A 27,488-nucleotide genomic window follows, 5' to 3' on the forward strand; every position below is an offset into this window, starting at 1 on the left:
GAAAATATTGACTCTTGCTGAGCTACCTCCATTTTATATTATTTCCAAATAGGAAAAATAAGATAACCACACCTTTTGTGTCTTTAGCGATGACACTGCTGATCATGTACTCAAGATGCTGGGGAGGCAGGAGCCTCCTGCAGGCCATTGGCGGCAGCTTTCCCACTGGTGTCAAGTCATTAACGTATTTTTGGCATCATTATCGGACCAGTTACAGACTGAACTAACCATGCCGTAAAATGTTGACTTCACTTCACCATTTCATGTGAATTTCGTGAGCGATATTGCTAAATGCTTTGCTGAAATATGAATACTTTTACCACAATGCACTGTGATAATATAAGACAATAGCATTGAAGGAGGCTGGGTGAAGGGTACCGGGGAACTCTGTGTATTATTTTTGCAACTCTTTGTGAGTCTTAAACTATTTCAGAATAAAAAGTCATCAAAATACATATTAGAAGTACATTATGTTGGGAGGCTGAGACGGGCGGATCACGAGGTCAGGAGATCGAGACCATCCTGGCTAACACGATGAAACCCCGTCTCTACTAAAAAATACAAAAAACTACCCGGGCGCGGTGGCGGGCGCCTGTAGTCCCAGCTACTCGGGAGGCTGAGGCAGGAGAATGGCGTAAACCCGGGAGGCGGAGCTTGCAGTGAGCTGAGATCCGGCCAGTGCACTCCAGCCTGGGCGACAGAGCGAGACTCCGTCTCAAAAAAAAAAAAAAAAAAAAAAAAAAAAAAAAAAAGAAGTACATTATGGCAATGGCATTTTCTGCCTTTGCTTGATCTTGTAGAACCCATACTGGCTCATATAGATCTGTTACTTAAGTAAGCTGAAGTGTAACTTCATTGATGGAGAAGGGATTGAGGTAAGGATTTTGCCTTATATATGCGAGCCTAAAGGGAACAGGAGCCAGACACAGCAAGGGGAGGAAAGGGTGAGAATGCGTCTTACCCAAGGCTGGGAGAGTATGGGAGGCACTGACCCATGTGGCCATGGCCCTGGCAGGAAGCTCAGGAGGCCTGTCTGTGCTCAGGGTCTCCCCTCTTTCTGAAGGAGCAGCTGTCTTTATCCAGGGAGAGGTTCTCAGAGCAGATGCCCAGGGTGTGCTCTGGGCCCAGCGTCGGGGGCTTGTACTTGGCAGTGTTTTCTGGCTTTTGGTTGTGGGCTTTGAAGTCCTGGCAGTTCCCCTGGTAGCTGCACCTTCAGGGAGGCAGTCAATGGTAACTTTAACATGCTTGACACTTTGGACATAAAAAAATGGAAAGGTCATTGGACAGCAAATATACTGAATGTGGAGATTCAAACCTTTCTCTGAACAGCATCAAATAAAACCAAAAGAAGTATTTCTCCTTGAATTCAAATTAAGATAAACTATCAATTTGTAAAAAAATCTGTGATGAATCACACTGAACAGAATGCAAAGCTCTCAAGCTTAAAAGTATCAGGCATTTGCTATGTTTCCTAAACAGATCCTGATCCCTGTCAGAGCCTTTCTTCCACCTCCAGCCCTCAGCCACTCCAGGATTCTGGTACATGTCCCTGGAAGAGGAATTAGTCTCCTTTGTATGCCTTATGGACACAACTAAAAGCCAAAAGTGAAATTTGGGGGAATCAGAAGCTTCCAGACAGAAACAGCTTGAAAAATAGGCTCCCACAGCGTTAGCAGGAGAGCTTAATTCAGAGCGAAATCTACCCAGCATCCTTGGTTGCTCCATGAAGGAAAGAAGGAAGTGGGATCAGGTATTAGTTTCACCTTATATCTTCCCTAGGGAAGGCTCAAGTGGTGGCAGCAGTGGATATGAGGATGACAGGCTCCTATTAGCCCATAGGGTCCCTTCCTCTGGGAAGACAAAGACTGGCCTATAGTCTGGTGGGCAGAGCCTGTGTTGGATTTTGGCCCCCACCTCCCCTGAATGCATGTAGAATGAGAATTGTCTAATTACAGGAGTGGCCTTGCAGTCTCATTTCCTCTCTCTGCCCTACTTCTGGGCCCATTAACACCCTGCGTGCAACACCAGCCTGAGCCTTGCTCCCAGATCAACCAGACATGGGGCTAAGTACATCCAGCCAAACTATCACCCAGCCAGGGTACTTGCTTTCAGGCACATCAGCTTTAGCATCAGCTTGTAAATATGTTCTCTCTTCCTAGGCATTTGTTCTTGTTGAAGGAGCACAAAGTGGGAGAATTAATTGAGACTGGTGTGTGTGTGGGAGAGAGGGGTGGGGGTTGGGAATGTCACAGAAAGACTCTCCAAATAAAGGAGATGGACTCAACTCTAAGATCTGTACTGAGAATGGGGCAGGTGAAGTCATTCTACCAACTGCCCATTTCATCTTCTTATCAAGTAGTATTGTCCCACACAAATTGAGATTCCTTCTACACCATAATCAAAAGAAGCCCTACAATAAATATAAAGTAAAGTGTCCCCTGAAGTGGAGCTGCAGATTTACTGTATCCTTCATTGCACTTCAAGAGAAAGTGATGAAGAGCCTACTATGTGCGAGGCACCAAGGGGAAGGCAGGCTGTGAGGCTGAAGGAAACTACTTCTTCTACCTTCCAGTTCCATTCATTGAGACACACATAGAAACGTCAACTGTGTCGCAACCCGGAGTAACATAGAGTCCAAATGACATGCAAGTGCTGTGTTATGGGACGGTAGAAGATGAAGACTGACTTTGATTGGGGGATATTTTAAAAAGAGGAGGTAGTATCTAAGCTGCAATTAACAGGCAAATAGGGTTCTGAAATATGGAAAAGTAGGGAAGAAGTTTCAGAAGGAGACAACAGCATGACCATTTTGGCACAGAGGGGCATGAAGGTGGGTCATGGTTGGGTAGGGACTGGATATTACAGAGTGGCCAGGTCCCCAGCACAGAGTCACAAATTCAAATGTCTACAAAAACCAAGTAGTTAATATGCGAAAAAACGTGCAAGGCAATGGGGGCAGAGAGGACTATGGAAAAGAGGGAAAAGGTGCCCTTCCTAGTGTGGGAATGAGGGTGGCAGCTACTCAGTTCCAGTTCCTTATTGCCATGTGTTGGGGGGAGGATCTAGAATTGCCAGACCTGTTGCAAGAGAATCCAGAAATTCATTTTTTTTTAAATGGCGAAGTTCTCTGATTTTTAACAGTGTAGCTAAACACAACACCTGAGGGCAGCTTTCAGTTGCTAGTGTGCCAGGCGGGACCCTGGTCTGGAGAGTCTATGGGAGGAGTTTGGGAGGTTGGTACTCACCCAGCACACCAGACATGCCGCTGGTAAATGTGTAATTGATAATGGGGTATTTTTCCTCCATCTCCCAGAAGTCAGAAAGATTCCTTCCTGCAAAAATTACACCAACAGCATCAGATCTTGGGTTTCATCTGTTGGACAGTTTTGTCTATTTCTCAGCCCAGAGAGCTTGTCAAAGAATGTCTAGTGGTTTACCTGACTTTCCTGTCATCACACAGATGAAGATGCAATCTGATGCATTGCTTTGACTCACTGTAAAACAAACCAGTACACAATAAGACTTAGCAATGGGTTTGAAGCTGTAAATCTTTGATTGAAATGAAAATTAAGCTAAAAGTACCTAACTTAGGATAATACAGGAAAATAAGGCTGACTCTTTACTCTTAAGGCAGTCCTGATTTTCCGATTTCTTTATTTTATTTGGCTGGGTTTGGGGGATGTTGTAGTGGCTAAGGGCAGAGCCTCTGAGGTCAGCTTCCACAGTTACAACATCAGCTCTGCCACTTACTAGCTATGCAAACAAGAATGAACTGCTTGACCTCTTCAGGACTCAGTACCCTTTATAAAATGGTGAAAATTCAAATCCCACAATCCCTTATTTGTAATTCCCAAATCCCCAAATCTCTGTAAGGCAGCATGTTTTGTGTGAGTTTGGTATCAAAACTTGAAAAATACGAGGCTATGATAGTCTTTATCGATCCTACTTAGTGTAAAGGGCTGAACATTTTGCCAAATTACCATTCACGTGTTTGATTATACTGGGCTTCTCTGGATGCTGTTGGAGAGGTTACATCAGGTATGGTGTGGTCACACCATTAGATCTTCAAAAGCCTGAAAACTTCTGAATTCCTAAATATACTTTTCTCTGACGATGCTGCCTAAAGAACTGTGGACATGGGGTTGCATGTCTCTCATAGGATTACAGGAAAATCCAAGGAGATAATGGGAGTGAAGCACTAGGTATGGTGCCCAGCAGATAGAAGAGCATGGTAGCTAGAGTAATCATTATTGTTATTATTAATGTATTACTATTATTATATACATTAGCATAGTAACGTAAGAGCACAGGCTAAGAGCCAGACCTCTTGGTTTAGAATTCTGCTTCTGCAGAGTGACTTTGAGCAATCTACTTAACCCCTCTGTGACAGTTTCCTCACCTGTCAAATAGGGATAAATATAGTAGCTGCCCCAAAACGTTGTAGTGAGGATCCAATGCAAGAATACATGGAAAGCCCTTAGAATATTATCTGACACCTAATGGTAGCTGTTACTATTTCTCTTTCTCCCTTCCTCCTGCTTTTAAAACAGTAGCTGCTCCACAGTGCATCACACCATCTTTCTGCTGAGACCAATTGTTGGACTGTTGAATGATCCTTGCTTTTCAAAGTGGGTCCCTAAGGAAATGTGATTTTCCTGGGGGGTTACATGAAACCACCTTATAAATGAGGCGTATGTTTCTTAACTGTACTCTAAACATGGGCTTAGGCTCCATATAGATTTAAATCTGAATTCTGGCACCAAATTTGAGTAAAATATTCAACCTCTCTGGATCTCAGTTTTGTCCTCCTTAAAATGGGGGTATATTGACCCATCAGAAGTTGTTTTCTTGAGTCTGCCTACATTCCTTTAACTTTTGAGCTTTGGATTCTTCCTCCAATTTTATGGATCCCAAAAATTTGAAGACTTAAATATTGGTGTATTTATTGGTGTGGAAACTGGACCACACTGATTATCTAAATAAAGATTACATGAAGGTTTCTGCCAGCCTAACCTATGGCAGGGGTTGGAGTGAGGAACATACTATGCTTGATTATCTACCACAACAGATGCTAAACCTCAAAATTACCAAAGTGTTTGCAAGACGCACACACCTGAGAGGATGGAGGTTGACTTAAAAATCTCTGTGAGGTAGCTGGTGGAATTTCCAATGATATCTACCAGTAGAGCTGTAAAATCTGCAAGACAAATTTAGGAGGTTTAAATTTCTGCTTCAGAGACAAAAGGAGAAAAGTATACTGTATGTGGATTTTTCAGAGTAGATTTTACAAGTTTGATTTAGTTTAGTGTATTGAGGAATATCAACAATGGTATAGAGAAATACTACTAATTCTAAAAAAGGAAAAGTCTTGATTTCAGGCCAGAGGTAAACTTTGGATCCACTGTTAAAATCCTCTTTCTTCTTTTATCATTCTCTCTCCCAACCCCTTCTCTACTAACATCTAAGAGCTAAGAAGGACCACATTGTTGAATAATGGTCTTTCTGGGGGGGTTTCCCCATTGTTTTACCTAATCGTTTTTAGAATACCAACTCCATCTGATAGGAAGAGCCCCTCAGACAAGTAAGGTAAATTTACAGACTTGGGAGTTGGAAAATGAAAGTGCAATGTGAAATTTACTGGTGGATTATAAAGTATGAACAATAGAGACAAGACACTTTATAAAATTATCACCAGGAATCTTTCCTTCTGCCCCCTTTTTAAGGGGACTCATGGTGGTGGTGGTGGTGGGGAGTGGTGTCTGAGATAATTATTTCAGCATTTCAGGTTATGGAATCGTTGTGAACTTTCTTTCTCAGCTGAGTTTGAACAGGGCCGTTGCCTGACATGGTGGGCACCATTGACTGTGAAAATTCCTAATATTCTTCTAGTCAAACAGTTGCCATCTCCTTCTTTGTTCATTTATGGCTTTCCACGATCCAACACATTCTTGACTTCTAAACAAGGCGAATGTGTTTGAAGAGCCCCAGTCATTTTCTAGAGAGGAAGCTTCTTGGGTCCAATGGATGATTTCCCATCATACTGTGTAAATGCTCCTTTCACTTATTGATGGGATCATGTGTTTGGGCAGGAGCAAGCTAACTTGAAAATACAGAACCACGAGAGGTAGGAAACTGTTATGTGACAATTAGTGGAATGTGTAGCCAAGACCAACAGATGATGGGCACTACTATGTAAGAACCAAAGCCATGAGATGCTCTTACTACATCTGTACAGGCACATTTTAACCTCCTGGAGGGAGAACACCTATGCAGTATGTAGTATACCTATGCACGTATAGACACCTATATATGCAGAAGGTAAGCAAACATGGGCACCCTCTTTCTCTGTCTTTTTTTTTTTTTTTTTTTGAAACTGAGTCTCGCTGTGTCGCCCAGGCTGCAGTGCAGTGGTACAATCTTGGCTTACTGCAAGCTCCACCTCCCAGGTTCACGCCATTCTCCTACCTCAGCCTCCCACGTAGCTGGGACTACAGGGGTCCCCCACCACACTCGGCTAATTTTTAAATATTTTTAGTAGAGACAGGGTTTCACCATGTTAGCCAGGATGGTCTTGATCTCCTGACCTTGTGATCCACCTGCCTTGGACTCCTTCTCTGTCTCTTTAGACCAGTCTGTTCTTAGTCAATTGTGGAAACTGAGGAAGGGTATTATCTCTTAGTCATTCCATATATTTTCTTCCTGCTTCTAAAAATTCTCCTTTGTTTATTACTCCATTTATCTAATAAATATTCATTGGGCATTAGCAGTGTGCCATACACTTACTAGGTACTGGAGAGTTGTGTAAGACATACAGAAGAAGCTGAGGTTAGTGGGGAAGAAAGATTCATAAACAGACCAATAAAATGCAACTTGGAAGTCATTATTAATCTTGCATAGAAGCTATGAGCAGGGCTTTGAAGCCACACACAAAACATGGAGTCCAGGTTTTGCCCAAGGCTCAGAGACATGATGTAACTTGTCCAAAGTTTCAGAGTACATGGCAGAGCTTGGATTTCAGCTGAGGTCTGCCTTGGGCTGAAGCTTCCATTATTCCCAGTATTCTTACCACCACTCATGAAACCTCTTGCTCAATGCATTTTGTCAATTCTCCCTTTATAACTGTTTTCACAATCTGTTTTTTAGGCTTGGGAGAAAGCCAGTTATTATTAACTCAAAGATATTCTTTGCATTTATGAAAGTTTGAATTATCTAATTTACTAGCAATGATCAAAATGAATGATTCATGACTACCTTCATACATAAATAGAAGGTAGAATTAAGAAAACCTTTTTACCTATCCTTTTGGTAATGATTTAAGACTGTCTCTTAATACTCACTGTAGGCAAATGTGAGTGGAAAAACATAGGCATTCAAACATTATTGGTAAGACTGTAAACGTATGCAAGACTTTTAGAAGACATTTTAGCAATTCAGATCATTATAATATTGTTTCCCTGTCAGCCAACAATTCTATTTTGAGGGCTTTATTCTGCAGAGGTAATTGGGCAAGTATTCTAAGTGATTTTACACAGGTGTTCATCACAGCCTTGTTTATAATTGCAAAAATATGAGGAATTAGCCAAGTTTCCAACAAGAGGAGACAAATTAAATAAATCATGGTACATTTTGTCAATGAATACTAAGAATTCATGTGAAGGATGAGGCATACTCGCATTCACTGGAATGAAATGGATTTTTTAAGACATATGGGTTAGTTTGAGAGTGGATTATAAAATTGCATGAAAAAAATGAAAGATACTGATGGTTGTCTTTCAATATCGATTCTCCCACCTTCCTTTAGTAAGAGAGTATCAAATTTTAGTTGGGAACATGGTGGTTTAACACAATGACTATAATTTCAAGCTTGCTTTGCGGGTGAGTGTAGTCATGAGATTAAATTCTGGGCAATAGGATGTAAGAGAAATGTGAATGGTTTCCAGGCTGTGAATTCATAGTACCTGTGCATGCCTTGTGGGATGGTTTGGATCTGTGTCCTTGCCCAAATCTCATGTCAAATTGTAATCCACAATGTTGGAGGTGAGGTGTGGTGGGAGGTGATTGGATCGTGGGGGCAGACTTCTCATGAATGGGTTAGCACCATGCCCTTGGTGCTGTTCTCATGATAGTGAGTTAGTTATTGCGAGATCTGGTTGTTTAAAACTCCTTTTCCCGCTTTCTCCCTTGCTCCTGCTCTAGTCATGTAAGATCTGCCTGCTTCTCCTTCCCTTCTGCCATGATTGTAAGTTTCCTGAGGCCTCCCCAGAAGCTGAGCAGAAGCAGTCATGCTTCCTGTACAGCCTGCAGAACCATGAGCCGATTAGACCTCTTCTCTTTATAAATTACTCAGTCTCCAGTATTTCTTTGTAGCAATGGAAGAATGGACTAATACACCTTCCAAATCCTTTTTCCCCTTCCTTGTAGTTGGACTGTGGATGTGCAGGCAGCCTACCTTAGGCTATGAGAACACAGATCCATATGTAAGGCAAAGCAACAAGCTAGAAGGAGCCTGGGTCCCAAAACCATCAAACCATTAGAGCAGCCCTGGCATGTCTACATGCCCAGATTATCACACATGAAAGCAATTAACTTCTACCTTCTTTAAACTGGACTATTTTGGAGTCATTTGTTATAGTAGCCCACCCTGTATTCTAAATAATACAGAGAATGGGTTCCTATATGTAGAGCAGGATGTCTCCACAAATGAGTAGATATTAGTTGGGGTACATAGGTAGGTAGGTAGGTTAGATAAGTAGCTTAGATGACAGGTTGGATAGATAAGTGGGTTATATAGGTAGTATAGACAGCCTTATATAACATTCATCAGCATGTTAATAGTGACTACCAGTGGATGGTGGGATATCAGTTATTTCTGGTTTCTTAGTTTACCTGTCCATGTTGCATAGCATCTTGATATCACAATGCATTATTTTTAAAATCAAGAAAATTTAAGCAAGTTTCATTTAGGAAGAAAAAAAGGAAAATATGCAAATATACCCTCAAAGGAGGGCTATAGGTCAGAGTTGAAAACATTAAAAAGAAAATGATCCAGATCTAAAGATCATCCAAAAAGACATCATCCCCAAAGGCGCTGAGCAACAGCAAGTTGTTGGCCTAAGTGTACAGCCTCTCATGGTAGCGCTGTGACTTCTTGTCAAACCTTGCGAAAGTTGCTGTGACCTACCAGAGGAACAGCATGCAATTTTATCAGTAGATACTGATCCATGGATTATTCTTTTCATATAATTGTTACAAGTGTGTGGAAATATGATTTGACTCATGAAATAAAATTATAAACTTTCTCCAGGCAGATGTAACTTTTAAAATCTTATTTGTATCTTTCACACAATCAGGGTAGGGACACACTCAGCACAGACTTCTACCCTCAGCAGGGGTTAATGAAATGGTGAGAAAGGCGTGATTATGAAGAATTTTTTTCCTCGCAAATGTATTTGTTGATGAGATTCACAGGGTAAATTACGTAAGATAATAGACATTAAGTACTCAGTGTAGGGTCTGGCATATAGTACTTATTAAATATTAGTAATTCTTTCCTTTAATATTTTCACAATATTTGTTTTAGAAATTCTACTCTGTGGGGGAAATAATCTGAAACAGGGAAGAGTTTATGCACAAAGATGTCCAATGCAAAATTATTTATATTAAGAAAAACCTAGATCTACTCAAAAGTCTAAGAACAGCGTAGTGGCTAAGAGAATGCTTGCATTCACTGGTTACATAGCCATTACAAATGTTTATGAAGAGCTTGTAATATGGTGGAAAATATTAATATTAGACCAAGTGGGGAAAAATACAAGAGGCTTTGGTTACCTTTAGTGTGTGCTTCCCTTACAATCTAGTCTTCAACAAGCAGCCAGAAGGAGCCTTTCAAAATGTCACATCATGTCTCTTCCCTGTGCAGACAATCACAATGGCTTCCTTCTTATTCCGAGTAAAAACTAGAATCCTCACAGTAGACCTTAAACTTTTATATGATCTGCAACACCCTCCCCATTTTGCCCTCACCAATCGGAGCTAATTTCCTACAACTCTGTCCTGGCTAACCGGCTCCACCTATGCTGGCTTCTCTGGTCCTCCTCATGCTGCTGCTTAGGCATTTGTCTGGAACACTGTACCCAGGAATAACCACAGGGCTGGCCCCTCACATCCTGAAGATCACCCCTCAACCCTCACCTCATTTGGAGGAGACTTTCCTGACCACCCTACACACAGTAATATCCCCCACCGTGACTTTTCCCTCCAGCTTTCCCCTGCTTCATGGTCCCCATGGTCAGGCTGTCAGCCCACATACCATGTACTTGCAGTGCATTTATTTACTCTCTGCTCCCCGCTAGGAATCTATGTGCCATGGGAGCAGGAGGTGTGTTCACTTTGCTCTGTGTGCTTTACCCACACCTAGAAGGGTGCATGGCTCATAGTGCACGCTCAGACAGAATTACTGAATGGGTGAATTAGTGGTGCAAAAATTGTCACTTTTATTTTTCAGTGTTCTCTAAAATAAGGAACTTGTAATACTTTAAAATTTTATTTATAAAACTAGCACATGAATATACTCTCCTTGGGAAAAAAAGTTCAGATAATCTAAGGCTCTTTTAACCAACATTCTTCCACTCTAAAACACACTCCAATCTTCTTTTCAGAGGGAATCACCTATCTGGTGCCCCCATATGTGTTCTTATCAATAACACTGTGCTCTTCATATTTTTGGGTAACTTTCTTTTTCTAATTAAAAATCTCTTGGAAGTTTTTCCATGCACAGGCCAAATTTGAGCACTCTCTCTCATTTGTGTATTATCTGTGGCTGTTTTCCAAAGTTTAATTAGACTTTGGAGACTTAATGGAGACGACTTAAGCATTTTCCCTCATGATGGATATTTAGGTTGTTCCTCAATTTTGCAATTAAAACAGTGCTTCATGAACATTTTCCTCCTGTCCCTTTTGTGCACACAACTGTTTTTCACTGGGATAATGAATGTGCACATGGTTAAGGGTAGTGGAGAGGAACATATTTTCCTATCTTACATTGAGGAAAAATAGAAACTTATCTAAAAGGACACAAGCAAAATTGGAAAAGCTGCCAACCTCATGGTTAGCTGTACCCACCTGATAAGTCATTGGTCCGATTGTTTAAACAGTAGCAATACCTTGTGGGGAATTTGGCGGGGTCCACCGTCTTCAGGTTAGAAACTGTGAAGAGAAAGGATTCAACAGAGATCCTGACACACAGACCGGCCCTGCAACACATCTCCACCACTACCACCACCATCAAGAAGAGCTAGGCAGCACTCACTGTTGTAAACAGCTACAGAAAACTTGTGGAAGGCGAAGGAACTGTAGGAAGTGACACTCAGCAAGGAGAAGAACTTCTTGCTATCTGCCAAAACATACCAGATAAAGAGACAGACAGATGGCTACTAAGGTAACAATGAGTAAATGATACAAATAGGTAAACAGTCCCTAGAAATTAACAATACAAATAAAGAAAGCAATGATGAAAATAAATAAACAAAAAAGTAACAGAAATAAAAAATAATAAAGTAAAACTAAACCAAAAAACTGAAGAGTATGTATCATTTGTCTATATTTCCTGATCCCTCCCAAGCTGTGGCAACTCTCTAAGTAAGATTCCAAGGTGTATTAGGCTCCTGAGGCTGCTGTAACAAATTATGACAAACTCAGTGGCCTAAAACAGCAGAAATTTGTTCTCTCACAGTTCTGGGGGCTAGAAGTCTGAAACTCAGTAGGGCACACTCCCTTCAAGGGCTCTAAAGGAGAATCTGTTCTTGCCTCTCTCAGCTCTGGCGGCTGCCTGTGTCCCTTGGCTTGTGGCCACATCTCTCTCTGTTCTATCGTCACATGATCTTTTCTTCTGTGTGTGTCTCCTTTGCCTCTTTCTCGTAAGGGCCCTTGTGGTGGCATCTGGCACAACACAGATAATCCTGCACAATGGCCTCATCTCAAAATCTTTAACTCAATCAATCAATATGTTATCATATCAGGTGATATTCACTCTTTTGACATATAAGGAAGTATTCACAGATTCTGGTAATTACAAAGTGGATATCTTTGGCCATTTTCAGTCTACTACACAGAGAAAGGGAATTTTTTTTAAACCAGGAATACTAACATAAACAATCAGGTTTAGGAATACATGCATGAGCATCTTGTCTACTCTCCATCAGTGCCTGTTTTTGGTTTGTATCTGGAAGACAGTGCAGCAGAGGGAGATCTTTCCAGACCATGGTCTGAGAATCACCCACCTGCATCAATTCACAAGGTGCACCTATTAAAAGGGCACATTCCTGGCTGTGACTCAGGTCTACTAAATCAGATGGTGAAGAAAGGGGAAAGGTGGGTATTCCCAGGGTTCTGAATTTTAACAAAGTTGTCGGGTGAATTTTTTTTTTTTTTTTTTTTTTTTTTTGAGAGCAGGCTGGAATGCAATCATGCAGTCACAGCTCACTGCAGCCTCGACCTCTCAGGCTCCAGTGATCCTCCCACCTCAGCCTCCCAAACTGCTGGGCTTATAGGCATGACCCACTGTGCCCGGCCTCAGGTGATTTCCACCACCCACTGTGATGGTGGATGGAATGGCAGAATCATTAAACTTTGGTGCACGCAAATCACCAGCGGTGCCCATTCTCCCCCTCGGCTCTCTGGCTATTGCCGTCTGGAGACCCTAATGTGGTACACTGGGTGAGAACCAGACTCTGTGTTTAATCAGCTCCTTAGAAGAATGGGGTATACACCAAAATGTAAATACTCCAGTACTCAGTTTTTTTAAGAATCACAAATAGCACTTGGTAAAAATGTATGTTTTGGGTCCCATCCAAGATCAGCTGGATCAGAATCTCTAGAGCAGGAACCTGGGGAGATGAATATTTAATAAGTATGTCAGGTCCTTCTTATTGTGCAACAAGTTTCGGGAACTTTGGCCTACATCACAAACCTGGATTAAACATGTCTGAATTCCAATTCTATATGGCAATGGGCTTGCTTCAATGTCTGCATCTAGAAAATGGGAGTGAGAGTACCACCCCATGGAGGTTATACAAGGATTAAATTAGTCACTGGAAGAGTTCTGAGCTCCTGGAGGGTACCAGTTACGGCATTCGAGTCTCTGCAAAATTTCGCAGAGCCCAGGGCAGGGCCTTGCAGAGGAAAGGACAGGATTAACAGTTCAGGGCTGGAAGGGCTAAATATTTTGCAGCCCATCCCTCCATCTGATGATTCAGTCTCTCCACAGCACCCTCTGCCTTCTTATCGTGCACCTCCCAAGGCAGCCCTATCCACGGCAACTCTCATGAGAGCAAATTGGAGGCAGGAGCTATATCCCTGTGATTTACAGTAACAGGCATTGGGAGAGGGATGGATAATAATGTTTATGGGTAAATGTGTAAGTGAACAAGTGTAGAGCCACCTGGCACAGTTGTGCAGTGTGTGTATTGCACAATCCTAGGGAATGCCATTTACATAGACCTCAATGCTGAATTGGCATTCTCCATCCCCCTTATTCTAAATTACATGTATCGTTACTTATTTGTTATGTTTATTGTTTGTTTTTGGTTACCCCTTCACCCAACAGAATGGAAGCCCCCCCGGGCCAGAGATTTTTGTTTTTTGTTTACTGCCTTATCCGCCAATACTTAGAATAGTGCCTGACATGTGATAGGTGTTCTATGAACATTGACTGAAGAATGTGAGAATAAATAGTGAAGGCAGTGAGGAGTGTACACTAGGGATCGTTCAGGCTTTGCTGTCATTCACTAAGTATGTGTTACATACAAATCATTTTGCTAGACGCTAAAGAACACAGAAAAAAGATTACAATAATATCGTAATCATAATATGATCTTAAAAAAAGAAATCCAGAATCATATTAACTTAATCAATGAGTAATTATTATTAGTTTATAGCAACAGAGTTACAATTACAAACATACGATGTCTGGAATGCAATTTACTCTCAAAATTCTCGTAAACCTTCTACGTCATTCTGAGTTAGGTGGGACAATGAATTCTGCATTCTGTTTCTGTTTTTGTTTTTTGAGACAAAGTCTCACTCTTTCTCTCAGGGTGGAATGCAGTGTCATGATCACAGCTCACTGCAGCCTCAACCTTCTGGGTTCCAGCAATCCTCCCACCTCAGCCTCCTGAGTAGCTGGGACCACAGGCATGCACTGATGCACGCAGCTAATTTTTGTATTTTTTTGTGGAGACGGGGTTTTGCCATGTTGCCTAGGCTGGTCTTAAACTCCTGAGCTCAAGCAGCTTCCCAAAGTGCTAGGATTACAGGCCTGGGCCACTGAGTTCAGCCTATTCTCCACTCTGAACACCGAGAAACTTGAGACACAGAAGTGAAGTGTCTTGTCGAGGCAACAGAAAGGTTCAGAGAAGACACTGGTACAATAAAAAACATAGACCTGGATTGTGTTTTTAAAAAATGATTACCTTTTAATGCTCTACTCAACATCCCATTCACAAGCTCCGTCAGGTTAAGTGCGGACAGATCGATTGACCTTGCAGGCAGCTCTGAAAGAGATTCAGAGATAACGTCACTGGCAGGCTTTTCTCGGCAAGAGAAAAAGTTCCTCATTTCCAAACTTCAGGTAGATATTCAACTTCTTTGCACATGTGCTGAACACAAACCAAGTGTCAGGCACAAGGGGTTCCAAGTCAAGAGGAGGGTCCCGACCTTAGGAGGTGACAGTCAACAGAGTGACAAATATAGATAAGAGAAATCCCAATGAAGCACAGGAAACATTAACTTTTAGTGACGATTGCATCTCTGCATTTGGAGAGACTCAGGACTCATATAAAACGTATCTCAAGCGTAATGGGAAGCCCAAGGGCATCGCAGGAGTTCTCAGCAGCTCTTTGAAAATAAGTACCCCGTGTAAAAGTGGGGTCCACACAACCTGGCTGAGCATTGACATCACCTGGAAATATATATATTTTAAATTACACAATTCCAGTACCTGGGCTCCATCCTCAGAAATTCAGAATTAATAGGTCCAGGATATGACCCAGAATGGAGGGAGAAATCTCCCAGGTGTGGCAGGAGTGGCAGCGTGCAGCGAGTGGAGTTAAAATTCCCGCTTCCTCTCGCTATTCCTTAATGATTTGGAAACTGGCCAGGCTCACGCCTGTAATCCCAGCACTTTGAGAGGCCAAGGTGGGTGGATCACGTGAGATCAGGAATTTGAGACCAGCCTGGCCAATATGGTGAAACCCCGTATCTACTAAAAATATAAAAATTAGCTGGGTGTGGTGGCGGGTGCCTGTAATCCCAGCTACTTGGGAGGCTAAGGCAGGAGAATTGCTTGAGCCTGGGAGGTGGAGGTTGCAGTGAGCCAAGATTGTGCCATTGCACTCCAGCCTGGGCAACAAGGGTGAAACTCCATCTAAAAGAAAAAAGATTTGGAAATAACAGTTGACAAGATGGAAGCAGTTGTTGATGCTCCTATTTATTCAAACGTTGCCTTCTTCAACTTTTACTTAATGATCAGATAATGATTAGAGAGATGACGTTCTCTCCACTGTGGGAAACAACAGAGGTCCAGAGAAGTGGAGGAATTGCTCTGCAGCCCAGACAACCCAAGGGATTTTGGGGAGCGGCACTCACCTGTTGTAGCAAGAAACGCCACCCCTTTCTCCTTCCTCTCTTCTCCTCTAAGGCCAGACACTGGGAAGGAAACAGTCTTCATGAGAAAAATGTGAGTGGTCCAGTTCCTACCCCCAGGAACGGAAGAAGTCTTGGAAGCTTCTTTGGCATCTGCTCTCCATGCGAGAGTCACTGGCAGACACTGAGGAAAGGCAGATCCCAGACTCCTCTGTATGGCCCTGATACAGATTCTAACCTCTCTGGGATGGGTGTGGCCTAGAAATCCACGTTTTAATAAATAAGCTTGGTGATTCTGATACAGGGGTCTTATTTACCCCACTCCTTAACCGAGTAGCGAAACTGAGGCCCAGAGAGGAGAAAAACCTTGAGCAGTGGTAATAAAGGGTTCAGAACCTACTTCCTAGAACTGTGGAGCAATGGCCAAAATATTAGGCCTCTTGACTACTTAGCAAATTTCATGCGGCCAAAGGAGAAAATGTCAAAGAAAAATATGAAATTTCAAAGGCATTCATTCATTCAATCTTCATTGGTTCATTCAACAAATATTCACTGAGGGCCAAGCAATATGCTAGGCAATATGAAATGGTAAAGGGGAATGAACCCAGTCTCCAGCTCCATGGGGCTTCCTGTGTGTGATTTGGTCAGGGAGGAGGAGACTCACATGTTGTGACAAGAGAGGAATGTCAACACGGTGTGGGAGCACCAGGGCACTAGCCTTGTGTCGGGGATGGAGAAGGCCTTGAAGTGACATTAAGCAGAGACCAGAAGGATCAGTAGTTTTGGACCACATGCTATAGAATTACACTGCACTTGTGACTATGACTGTTGCAGTGGTCATTTTTCATGTTATATCTGGATGGAGAAGGTGCCCTACTTTACAATTTATTTTATTAAATTAAATGCAACACTGAAGCGACACGTCTTGTCAGGGTCACGGAGAGGTTCAGAAAAGAAGCTGACACACAAAAAGCTAGTATCACATGTAACATGAAAAATGACCACTGCAACAGTAGGTACCAACAGGATGGAGAAGGTGCTTTATTTTCCATTTTCATTTTACAGATGGAAAGCAACAAGCCACAGAGTCTGAAAAGTGTGCTGTGTGTTACAAGATTCAGGGCTGATGTAGTTACCCATTACACCGAGGAATGTCCCATCTTTTTCCTTCTTAACATCTTTATTTCCAGACACCAAAATAAAAGTTTTCATGAATCAAATAGGAACCTGAAAGTACAGCCTCAAACACTTCATAACATCCTCAGAATTCATCTTGTCCAACACTTTGAAGAATGGATAAACTGAAATCCCCAAACTTGATTTCATATACCTAAATCTCATATTGGGCTAGTGGCTAAGATAAAATCAGAAAAGAGCAATCTCAACTCTTTGTCCACGTTCTTCTCGCTCGCTTTTCTTTTACTTTTTAATTTAATTTAAATTAATTTTAATTTTATTGAAAAACACAACATGAAATCTACTCTATTAAATTTTTCTTTTTTTTTTTTTTTGAGTTGGAGTCTTACTCTGTCGCACAGGCTGGAGTGCAGTGGTGTGATCTCACTGCAACCTCCGCCTCCTGGGGTCAAGCAATTCTCCTGCCTCAGCCTCCTGAGTAGCTGGGATTACAGGCCCATGCCACCATGCCCGGCTAATATTTGTATTTTTAGTAGAGATGGGGTTTCACCATGTTGGTCAGGCTGGTCTCAAACTCCTGACCTCATGATCCACCCGCCTCGGCCTCCCAAAGTGCTAGGATTACAGGCGTGAGCCACCGCGCCCAGCCCAATTAACAGATTTTTAACTGCACAATATGGTATTGTTACCGATCGTCACTATGCTGTACAGCAGATCTTTAGAACTTACTCATCTTGCGTAACTGAAATTTCATACTCTTTGGACAGCAAACTTCCCATTTCCCTCTCCTAATCCCCTGGTGACCCACTTTCTACTCTCTGCTTCTGTGAGGTTGACTATTTTAGATACCTCATGAAAGTGGTATCACGCAGTGTTTGTCCTTCTGTGACTGGTTCATTTCACTTAGCATACTATCCTCCAGGTTCACTCATGTTATTGCATATGGCAGCGTTTTCTTATTTAAGACCAAATAATATTGCATTGTATGTATATACCGCATTTCCTTTTTTTGTTTATCCGTCAGTGGCCATTTAAGTTGCTGTCTTCTGCTTTTCGGATACCATGTTGAAACTGAGTCAAGTCAACTGTTGCCTGCTTAAGCCAATTTGTCCTTTTACCAATTGTCAAGCTTTTTGGTTAAATAACAGAGCTTCTGGGGTTAGAGGTAGGTGGGGACTCTGACCCCCCTTCCCCATAATAGGGCTACTGGAGGCAAGGGGCGTATGTCACAACGAAAGGAAGTCTGAGACAGATATAAATAAGCAGGGCAAATGCTGCCAACTAGTCAGCTCTCTAGCTTGGGTGAGGCCACTTCAACCCCTCAGGCACCTGCGTGGCACTTTACCTAAGCAGTCTACTCTTCACCAGCTGCTGTAAGATCTGCGGGAGGCACCAATCAACCTTGCTTGTGACCTGCCAAGGCAACAGAGTCCTCCATGCAGGTGAGGGGCCAGGATTATGTCAGTTCTGGGTCTCCAGGCAGCAGAGATGCCCCAGGCTACGAGGCTGGCAGGATTCCTATACCTTTCCAGCCAGAATGGGGGGCCCTGTGTCATCTTCCTCACTGAGCACCATTTTTTTTTTTTTTTAGCACCATTGCTTTCACCAAGGAAAGAGTATTTCTACCACTCCTTTTTTAAATTACAAATCCTTGAGTGGATTTTGATAACAATATTTGAAGTCTGAACTAAACACCAGTGGAGCACAGATTTTTGAATAGGATGTAATACAGAGCATTTTTCAAATAAGTACCCTGACAGATTACAAAGAGGTATTTTTCTATTTTTGGATAAAAAGACCACCATAATAATATCTTTAAAATAGAAGTTTCCTAGCACTTTTTGTACTTCTTCATGCTTAGTATTTTATCACCTTTTATCCTTCATGATTACCTGTGGGGCAAGAATTGTAGTTCCCATTTAAGGAGGAGAAAATTGGAGGCTCAAATAGGAAAAATATTTATGGAAAGTTATCCTACTTATACACAATAAATTGGTACAATTGGTGCTATCAGGAAAGGGAAGCTGTCAGCTGGGGGAGCTTTTAACTTTATACACTTTTGTACCTTTTGCTGTTTGAACTGCGTGAATGTACTAATTAAAAATAAATGAGAATATAAAAATAGTGCAGGCCTGGTGGCTCACGCCTGTAATCCCAGCACTTTGGAAGGCTAAGGTGAGTGGATCCCTTGAGCTCAGGAGTTAGAGACCTGCCTGGGTAATATGGTGAAACCCTGTCTCCACCAAAAGTACAAAATACTATCCAGATGTGGTGGTACATGCCTGAGGTCCTAGCTATCAGGAGGCTGAGGTGGGAGAATCTCTTGAGTCTGGCGGGTGGAAGTTGCAGTCAGTTGAGATTGTGCCACCTCACTCCCATCTGGGTGATAGTAAGACCCCATCTCAAAAAAATAAATGAATAAAAATAAAAAGTAACATAATTTCCACCAAAACCATACCAAAAATTGTCCTGCTTGTTTACTAAAATTTAGAAACAGAAACCTGTTTTCCCTGACTCCTCTTGTCCTTCCTGTTGCAATGTATTCACCATTGTACTGCAAAGTCAATTTCATAGCATCAAAAAGGAAAGCCAAAGAAAGATGAAATTATTACAAAGGCGATTATGGCAAGTAAAAATACCTTCCATTATAAAATCTTCTATCACCAATGGAATGCCACAGTCTTTGTGGATTTATTAAGATCACAAGGATTCAATGAACCAAAAAGAAATGAGCAGCTCACAGGAACCATTGTTGTGACTATTAGAGTGTTAGATGTGGATACAATTGCTTTCTTATCAGTAGAGAAAGTAAGGCTTGGGGAAGTCAAGGAATTTGTCCAAGAACAGTGAGCTGAAAAGGAGCCCTTATTACCCACTTACCTGTTGTAGGTAAAAAGGTCATTCCCTTCTCTTTCTTGGCTTCTCCTTTGATACCAGACACTAAAGTAAAAAAGGTTTAATCAGAGTAATTATAACCAAGACATAATACCAGAGATAATTTGATTCAACATACCCATTTTACAGATGAGAGAATTATGATCTGGGATTGTGAAGTGACATTTAGTCCCACATCTAGTTTATTCATTCATTTAACCATTTAGTCATCAAATATTTGTTGACCAACTACTGATGATGGATCATGCTATTGAGTGCCGAGTATTTGCTAGGCATTGTGTGTGCTGGAAAGGCAGACACATTGGAAAACAACATTGAATACCTTGAAGAGAATGGTGAGGGTATGTAACAGGGGGCTGATCTAGTCCCAGGAATCTGGAAGCCTTCCCTGAGAGGGGACATTGAGCTGAGCTCTGAAGAATGAATTGCATTTGAGTAGGATTTAACTGGGGAAATATTTGATGTATAGAGAACAGCACAAGCCCAGTGTCTGAGGTAGGCATGAGTATTACTTTAAAGAATTGAAAGAAGGCCAACAGTGATGGGGGCATAAAGAATGAAACAGGTGAAGGTGGTAGGAAGCAGGGATGGTGAGGGAGGCAGGGTCACGCAGAACCTGAAAAGGACCTGGTACACTACACAGAGAGAAGTAGGAAGCCCGTGAATAATTTGGGGCAGGGGGAGAGAAAAGAGGGAGGAACTTGGAAGATGACATCACAAGATTTATGAAAAGATCACTCAGGCTGATTGGTGGTGAATGGGTCATGGAGAGACAAGAGGAGAAGCTGGTTTGGAAAGCTGTCTCATGGTCCAGGTAAAGGAAAATAATGCTTTGGACAAAGGTCGCAACAGTGGAGGTGAAGAGAATTCTGTTGCATAGATGGGAATCAAATGCAAAAAGTCAAGGGAAAAACAGAAATGGGGAAGTTATTCTTGCCATTTTGAACAAATAATGCATTTAGGATTCTGGGCAGAAATGTTGGCTACTGAGGTTCTCTAAAGCACAGTGGATACTCAAACTTATTATATAACACAGACACTTCCAGAACTCCAGCCAGACCCACCTGTGTTCCAAAGGGACAAGACACACGCCAGGCCCACGCACAGCCTCACTGGAGGACCACGTGACAGGAAGCCCAGCATGCCTGTGATACTCTGACCCACCTGGAATGAAGCAAGCAAGCACTTGGAGGAAACTGGCTAGATTACTAAGCACATTGATGCAGACCTTCCCTTGAGAACAGTGCCTGAGGAATCATTAAAATCACAATCTGAAAAAGGCTTTGTACTAGGTTAGGAGAGGTTAGGAAGCTAAGGTAACAAATTAACTCAACAATTTAATGGGCTTAACAACAAAAGTTGATTTCTTGTTTGCAGTATGTATCCACTGCATTTTGGTGGGGAACTCTGCTCCACACAGTCTCTCAGGGACTCCAGTTAATGGTGCTTCACTATCCTGTAGTTCTCCATGTGGCAACTGTAGCCTCCTTAGACTTTGATTCACTGTGGCACTGGAAGGGAGAGAGCTGTGGGATTATGCACCAACTCTTAAGTGCTTTGGCGGGAAGCAACACATTTGCTTTTGCTTGCAGCCCATACCAAAATTACTTACATGACCCTGTATGACTGCAGGAAATCTGGGAATATAGAGGGAGATGCATACATATGCAGGGAGCATTAATGTTTCTTCCATGGGTTTTCTGGCTGTTGAGATGGGAAATATCCTTCAAATACAGCATCACTTCCTCTCATAAATAGGAAAATATATCATCATAGGAGTATATGAGTGTTCACAATCTCTTTCCTTCTCTGCAGCACTCTGTGCCAGCCATTCTCATTTTGCATTTGCCATGCAAAATCATCATGATAGTTACAGCTGCAAAGCTGAGACTAAATTGAATAACGGCTAACATTTATTGAGCACTTCCTGCGTGCCAGATGCCACACAAAACACTGTCTGATTCATACTTGATAACGGCACAGTCTTTCTGTGTAGGTATTAATGTAATGACAACTTAAATACAGGCTGCACAGATATGATTTGAAAAGAAGAGAAATTTACCATTGATAGAGGGATGGATTTTTCTGGAAGGTGAATTGGGAGGGAAGAAAAGTCAAGAGAATCTGTGCTTGGGTTGGAGAAAAATGTTGCCGGAAGGGAGCATCCTCAGGGCAAATTGCATGTTGAGAAGTTCTGCTGTCCATTAGGAATGGGAAGCCCCTGTGGAATTTTCTTAAAAGATCCCAGAAACAGTTAAATAGTTTTTAAATTATTGATAGATATGTGACTGGCATTTGTTCTGGGTGCCACCCCACACAGAGACAGGTCTTACAAGGAAGCAAGAAGGTGGGGCTTTCGTGGAGTTCGCCTATTCTCATAAGTCTGTTTACTCTCTGAATATCAAGTTTCCTTATCTGCAAAACAGTTAAGAGAACTCTCACAGGGTCTTTGTGAGGATTTAAGATAACGAATCCAGAGCATTTTGCCCAGTGCCTGGCACATTGTTATGCTCACAACACATACCAGGCATCAAGCTCAGGCTGGAGACACAGGGACAGAGTAGACACTGCTACTTCCCTTGGGCTGTTTAGTAACTTAGAAGATGTAGACATGTGCTCAGCTAATTCACACTCAAGGCTGGCTGTGCTAAATTCTCCACTGAGAGAGAGAGAGAGAGAGAGAGAGAGAGAGAGAGACAAGGAGAGAGACAGCAAGCACCTGGTGAAGCCAGGACTTAGTGTTCTCTCTAGCAAAGGGTGACAGGGGGTGGAGGTGGGCAGGCAATTCCTGCTAAAGAAGGATTCTTTCCTCTGGCACCTCAACGACTGTGCAAACATTATCTTCCCTTTTGAGTTTCATGTGTAGAATGGACAGAGTCATAGCTACGTTGAAGGTATTTTTGTGAAGATTAAATGAGGCAATGAAATATGTTTACTACAATCTCTGGAATATGGTAGATATTAGGAATCTCAATTTCTTTCTCATTCTCTTATCATTCTCTTTTTTCTCCTCTTTCTCCCCTTCTTCTTCTGTATCTATTTCAGGACTCAGCATCATACCAGAGGCATATGGAATTAAAAGGTAAAACCTTATAGTAGAAAAACCATTATTTACATTTATATAATAGCTACACATTTCCCTCTTTTTGACTCCTGCTTCATTATGTTAACCACCCTCTTCCATCTACTAAGAGTAAACATTCTAAGAGTTATTTATTTTTATTTCTTTGAGACAGAGTTTTGCTCTTGTTGCCCAGGCTAGAGTGCAATGGTGCAATCTTGGCTCACTGCAACCTCAGCCTCCCGGGTTCAAGCGGTTCTTGTGCCTTAACCTCCTGAGTAGCTGGGATTACAGGCATGCGCCACCTTGCCTGGCTAATTTTTGTATTATTAGTAGAGACAGGGTTTCTCCATGTTGGTCAGGCTGGTCTCAAACTCCTGACCTCAGATGACCCGCCCGCCTCAGCCTCCCAAAATGCTGGGTTTACAGGCATGAGCCACCGTGCCCAGCCAACATGCTAAGATTTATTACTCAAAGACTACAATTCCTACTGATATTGTTCTTGGAGAAAAACGCATTTTTACTTCTCCCTGGTTTTTTAATTCTTTGTCATTGGCCAAGTCAACTATATGTTTGGATTAAGGTTGTCAGATTTAACAAGTACAAAACATAGGACACCCAGTTAAATTTGAATTTCTGATAGCAATGAATAATATCTTAGTGTATCTCATGCAATATTTGGAACATCCATAGTTTGGATAATTGGAGAGTTTTATAAAGGAACACTTCAGACTGGCTAGGCTTCAACTGACAGTAAAACTGAGACTATCTGGCCTTATGCTCCCCTTTGCAAGTTGGGGCCACTCTGGGACTGTCTAGGACAGGGAGGCAGCCCGGGTTTAAGGTCAGACAGACTTTACTTAAATCTCGAGTTGGCCATTGTGATCTGGGCTAACTTACTTAACCTTCACTCAGTCAAAAAGCATTTGTGGAGCTCATGGCATAGTTGTTAGAAGCACAGACCCTGGCGTTGGAGGACTGCTTAGGTTTACTTCCTGGCTCTGCTGTGCAACTTACTAAACCCCTCTGTGCCTCACCCAAGACTGTCCTGAGGATTAAAATATGGTACATTGATAGACTGCAGTGGACAGCGTCTGGCACGGAGCAAGTGCTATATAAATGTTTAACAAATAAAGTGATAGAATTAAAGTATGGCAAAAACCTCAATTACTTCTGCACCAACATAATATAGTGATAATAATAAAAATAAGAAAAGATGTTGGTACTCCAATAGTAAGCAAGACAGACGATATTCTTCATATGATAGAGTGAGTCCTCAAAGTTATATCTTTAAAAGACTGAATTAGATATCCAAAACTTTACCATAAAATTAAGTTGTCATTATTTCACTACATTTCTCATGATTATTATTGGATAATTATTTATAAATCTCTGTTTCTTCCATGACCCTTAAAGAAGAGCAAGTCACGTGATGACAGGACCACAATAATTATATATTGAAGGGGATCAAAATATGCCAGTCAAAATATACTATCCCCTAATAAGTGGCTTTGGTCACGTGGATTATTTTGAGTGGAAGGCCACTGAGAATCAACAGAGGCAGAAAGAAGCCTTCTTGGAGCGTCTCCTACCTGACTATGTACAGACACTTCTGAGAAATTCTCTCTCCCGGGGAGAGTCTTATGGCCATGAAGAAGATGGAAAGTGGGTGCTGAGTGGGCACATAAACCTCACAAAAATAAGCCTTAGCTTCCATTGGTTTCCCCATATATTTCCTTCCCACATTATACTGCCTCTAGAAGCTCAAAACTCTTTTCCTTTGTCTTGTCACTTCTCCACAAATTTCTCACCTTTTTGTTAAAGTGATGTATAAGTCCCCAAGTCTGATGGCCCTTTTAGGATTTTTTTGTTTGTTTGTTTGTTTTTGAGATGAGGTCTCACTCTGTCGCCCAGGATGCAGTACAGTGGCGTGATCTCGGCTCACTGCAACCTCCGCCTCCTGGGTTCAAGCAATTTTCTGTCTCAGCCTCCTGAGTAGCTGGGATTACAGGTGCCCATCACCACGCCAGGCTAATTTTTGTATTTTTAGTAGAGGCGGGGTTTCACCATCTTGGCCAGGCTGGTCTTGAACTCCTGACCTCATGATCTACCCTCCTCAGCCTCCCAAAGTGCTGGGATTGCAGGTGTGAGCCACCGTGCCTGGCTCCCTTTAGGGTTTTCATTTCATTTTGTAAGGACTCCTATAAGCATATGAAAAAACCATTTTTCTCCTGTAGTCTATCTTTTGTTAGTTTAATTTGCAGGACCTCAGAAACTGAACCTAAGAGAGTAGAGGAAACAGGAGTTTCCTCCCCTAGAGTACAATGTATTGATCCTCCCATTTTGAGCACAATCTGTTATTTCAACTTCTCAAGCATCCCATGAGACAGGCGTTGATCTTTGAGTTATAGAAGATAAAGGCCCAGGGTTCTGAGGTGTAGCCCCGGCTCCCAGTCACATGATTTCTAAGCAGGAGAACTGGGATTTGAACCATGGTCTCTCAGATACTAAAGTATCTTTTCCACAGTGTTCTGTTTTACTCTCCTGCTTTCAAAATACCAACTTGGAGTGCCAGTAAAAAGTCTGATATTGAACACAAACAGAATGGCCATTTCAAAGCATTTTGGGAAGTGGAAGGGTTAGAAATCCAGTCACACTCCCGGGAGAAGTGTTGCTGTGACTGATGGGCCAAGAATCCACCCAAGAGTCTTGTGAAATTAATTTGCAATATGTCTGTGTGTTTTATCACAGCAGCCCTGAAGCCGGGAGTGTGGATGGTGAAGGCAAATGCTCTAGAGTCTTAATTAAACATTGTGTTACCTCCAATCAACAAGAGTCCCAAATCAACCAAGGTTAGTTCAGCTTGATGAGTAAAGCTGCCTTTCTCACTGATCTCTGCAGTCAAAAGGTGCCGGATCAGATATAGCGTCATTTCGGTGTGCTGTGGAGAGGTGGAAATACACACTGGAGTGTCAGCGGGTGTGGGCTAGCCACAGTGAGTGACACATGTTCTGAGGTATTACGACGGTCCATTCAGCCAGTAACCTTCCATGTAGATATCAGCTCCCCCTTCTTGAAGAGAAACCAGGAGCCTAGGGATTCTAGACAGTTCGCCCAAGGTCATAAAGCTGGCAGGGGCAGCCCTGGACTTCAAACTTAGGTAGTTTGGCTCCATGAGCTGTGAGAGAACACCAAAAAGTGCGGTGCTGGCTTTTAAAAAACATCTAATGACAGAAAAGTGAAGATTCTAATATTTGTTGACCATCTGATGTGCTAGGAGTTTTACATATGGTAACCCATTGGTCCTTCCAGCAACCCTACTAATGACTTGTTGTAATTCTTATTTTATAGTTTCAGGAAACCAAGGCTCAGACAAACATAAGGCCCAAAGGAATGCATCTGGGAGAGCCAGGATTGGAAGTCCAGTCTGTTTGCTGCCAAAATCCATTGCTGGTTGAACGCTGAGTAAGAAAGTATAACTGTTTAGCTGTTGCCTCACTGCCAGTCATTTTTTAGCGTACTCTTTCATCCTCATTCCAATGCTTTGGATTAAAGATTATGTTTCTTTTATCATAGATGTGAGGAGAAACCATCCTTCCAGCTGGTGACTGCCTTAAGATTCTAATCAATAGCTTAAAATGAACAACGGCAAGAAATAGACTGTGATCAAGTGATCAAGGGATGGAGTCTTAGCTAAATGCAATGTAGATATTGGATGATAGAAACTGCTCTCGTATCTTTCAGTATCCAGGAACCCAGAGTTCAGGATTATAGCAGATGAATTCTTTAGCTGGCTTCTTGCTTTGAAGAGGAGGAGGAACCAAAAGAGTTTTAAAATACCTACCGTATACTACTTACCTATCTTCTGAGAAGGATAAATTGACTTCAAAGAACTTAAATAACTAGAAAGATTAACAGCTAGGTCAGAGCCATGGGGTTTATATGAGTTCTTAGTGAAAGATACAGTGGGTGGGGGTGGAGAAAGGCTTGATAACATTGCTTTAAATCCCCTTGGGAAAAAAATGGAATAATAATCCTACCAAAAACTCGGGGTGGTGAAAGAAGATCAACTCCAAGGGAGAAAAATGCCCATGCAATGAACTGAATAGCATCCGTGAGCAGAATGACAATGCACTGATTCAGCATGGGATGGGAAAACCTTTCTGACAGTAATTACGTGTATTGAAGGAGAGAACAGGAGTCCCTAGGTGATGAGTTCTCTCTTCCTGTTGCAAAGGTTTGTGGGCCAAGCATCACCTGGCATGCAGGCCCGCCGGAGTCTTCTGAAGAAAGGGCTGGGGGCTGTAGTTGATTTTAGCAGGTGCCTACAGCGGGGTACTTGTTTTTATACAGCCTGCAACCTCAGGATGGTTTTATATTTTTTAAATGATTGAAAAAATCAAAGAAGAATGGTATTTCATGACATGCAAAAATTGTATGAAATTCAAATTTCAGTGTCCACAAATAAAATGTTATTGGAGCATTGCCACACTCATTTATTTATGTATTGTCTGTGGCTGCATTTGGGCTACAATGGCAGAACTGAGTAGCTGTGACAGAGACCATATGGCCCACAAAGCTAGAATATTTACTACTGTCTGGCCCTTTCCAGAAAAAGTGCCAACTCCTGGCCTAGAAGAACTTGACCCCTTCTATTCCTAGGGCCAGAGTTCAAGACTGATGATTTTTATCTAGACGACTGGAGTTGCCATTCGCTTGTCACCTTGTTACCACTCTTGCTTCCCTAAATAAGTCT

At 42.0% G+C, this 27,488-nt stretch overlaps 1 protein-coding gene across 1 annotated transcript in view; it reads right to left on the reverse strand.

Annotated features, from left to right (window-relative positions):
* Positions 1-26,646, reverse strand: part of HHLA1 (HHLA1 neighbor of OC90) — a 44,894-nt gene extending 18,248 nt beyond the window's left edge. The window contains exons 1-11 of the mRNA XM_005564089.4: positions 26,591-26,646; positions 20,736-20,835; positions 19,657-19,716; positions 15,643-15,702; positions 14,469-14,549; positions 11,309-11,392; positions 11,122-11,205; positions 5,114-5,197; positions 3,438-3,494; positions 3,246-3,332; positions 962-1,210 (exon numbers count right to left, since the gene is read on the reverse strand). Of these exons, the coding sequence (XP_005564146.3) occupies positions 962-1,210; positions 3,246-3,332; positions 3,438-3,494; positions 5,114-5,197; positions 11,122-11,205; positions 11,309-11,392; positions 14,469-14,549; positions 15,643-15,702; positions 19,657-19,716; positions 20,736-20,814 (925 nt within the window). The 5' untranslated portion in view covers positions 20,815-20,835; positions 26,591-26,646. The remainder of the gene's footprint in view (positions 1-961; positions 1,211-3,245; positions 3,333-3,437; positions 3,495-5,113; positions 5,198-11,121; positions 11,206-11,308; positions 11,393-14,468; positions 14,550-15,642; positions 15,703-19,656; positions 19,717-20,735; positions 20,836-26,590) is intronic.
* Positions 26,647-27,488: the final 842 nt, after the last annotated feature.

The sequence above is a fragment of the Macaca fascicularis genome, chromosome 8, assembly GCF_037993035.2.
Source record: "Macaca fascicularis isolate 582-1 chromosome 8, T2T-MFA8v1.1".
Taxonomy (NCBI): Eukaryota; Metazoa; Chordata; class Mammalia; order Primates; family Cercopithecidae; genus Macaca; species Macaca fascicularis.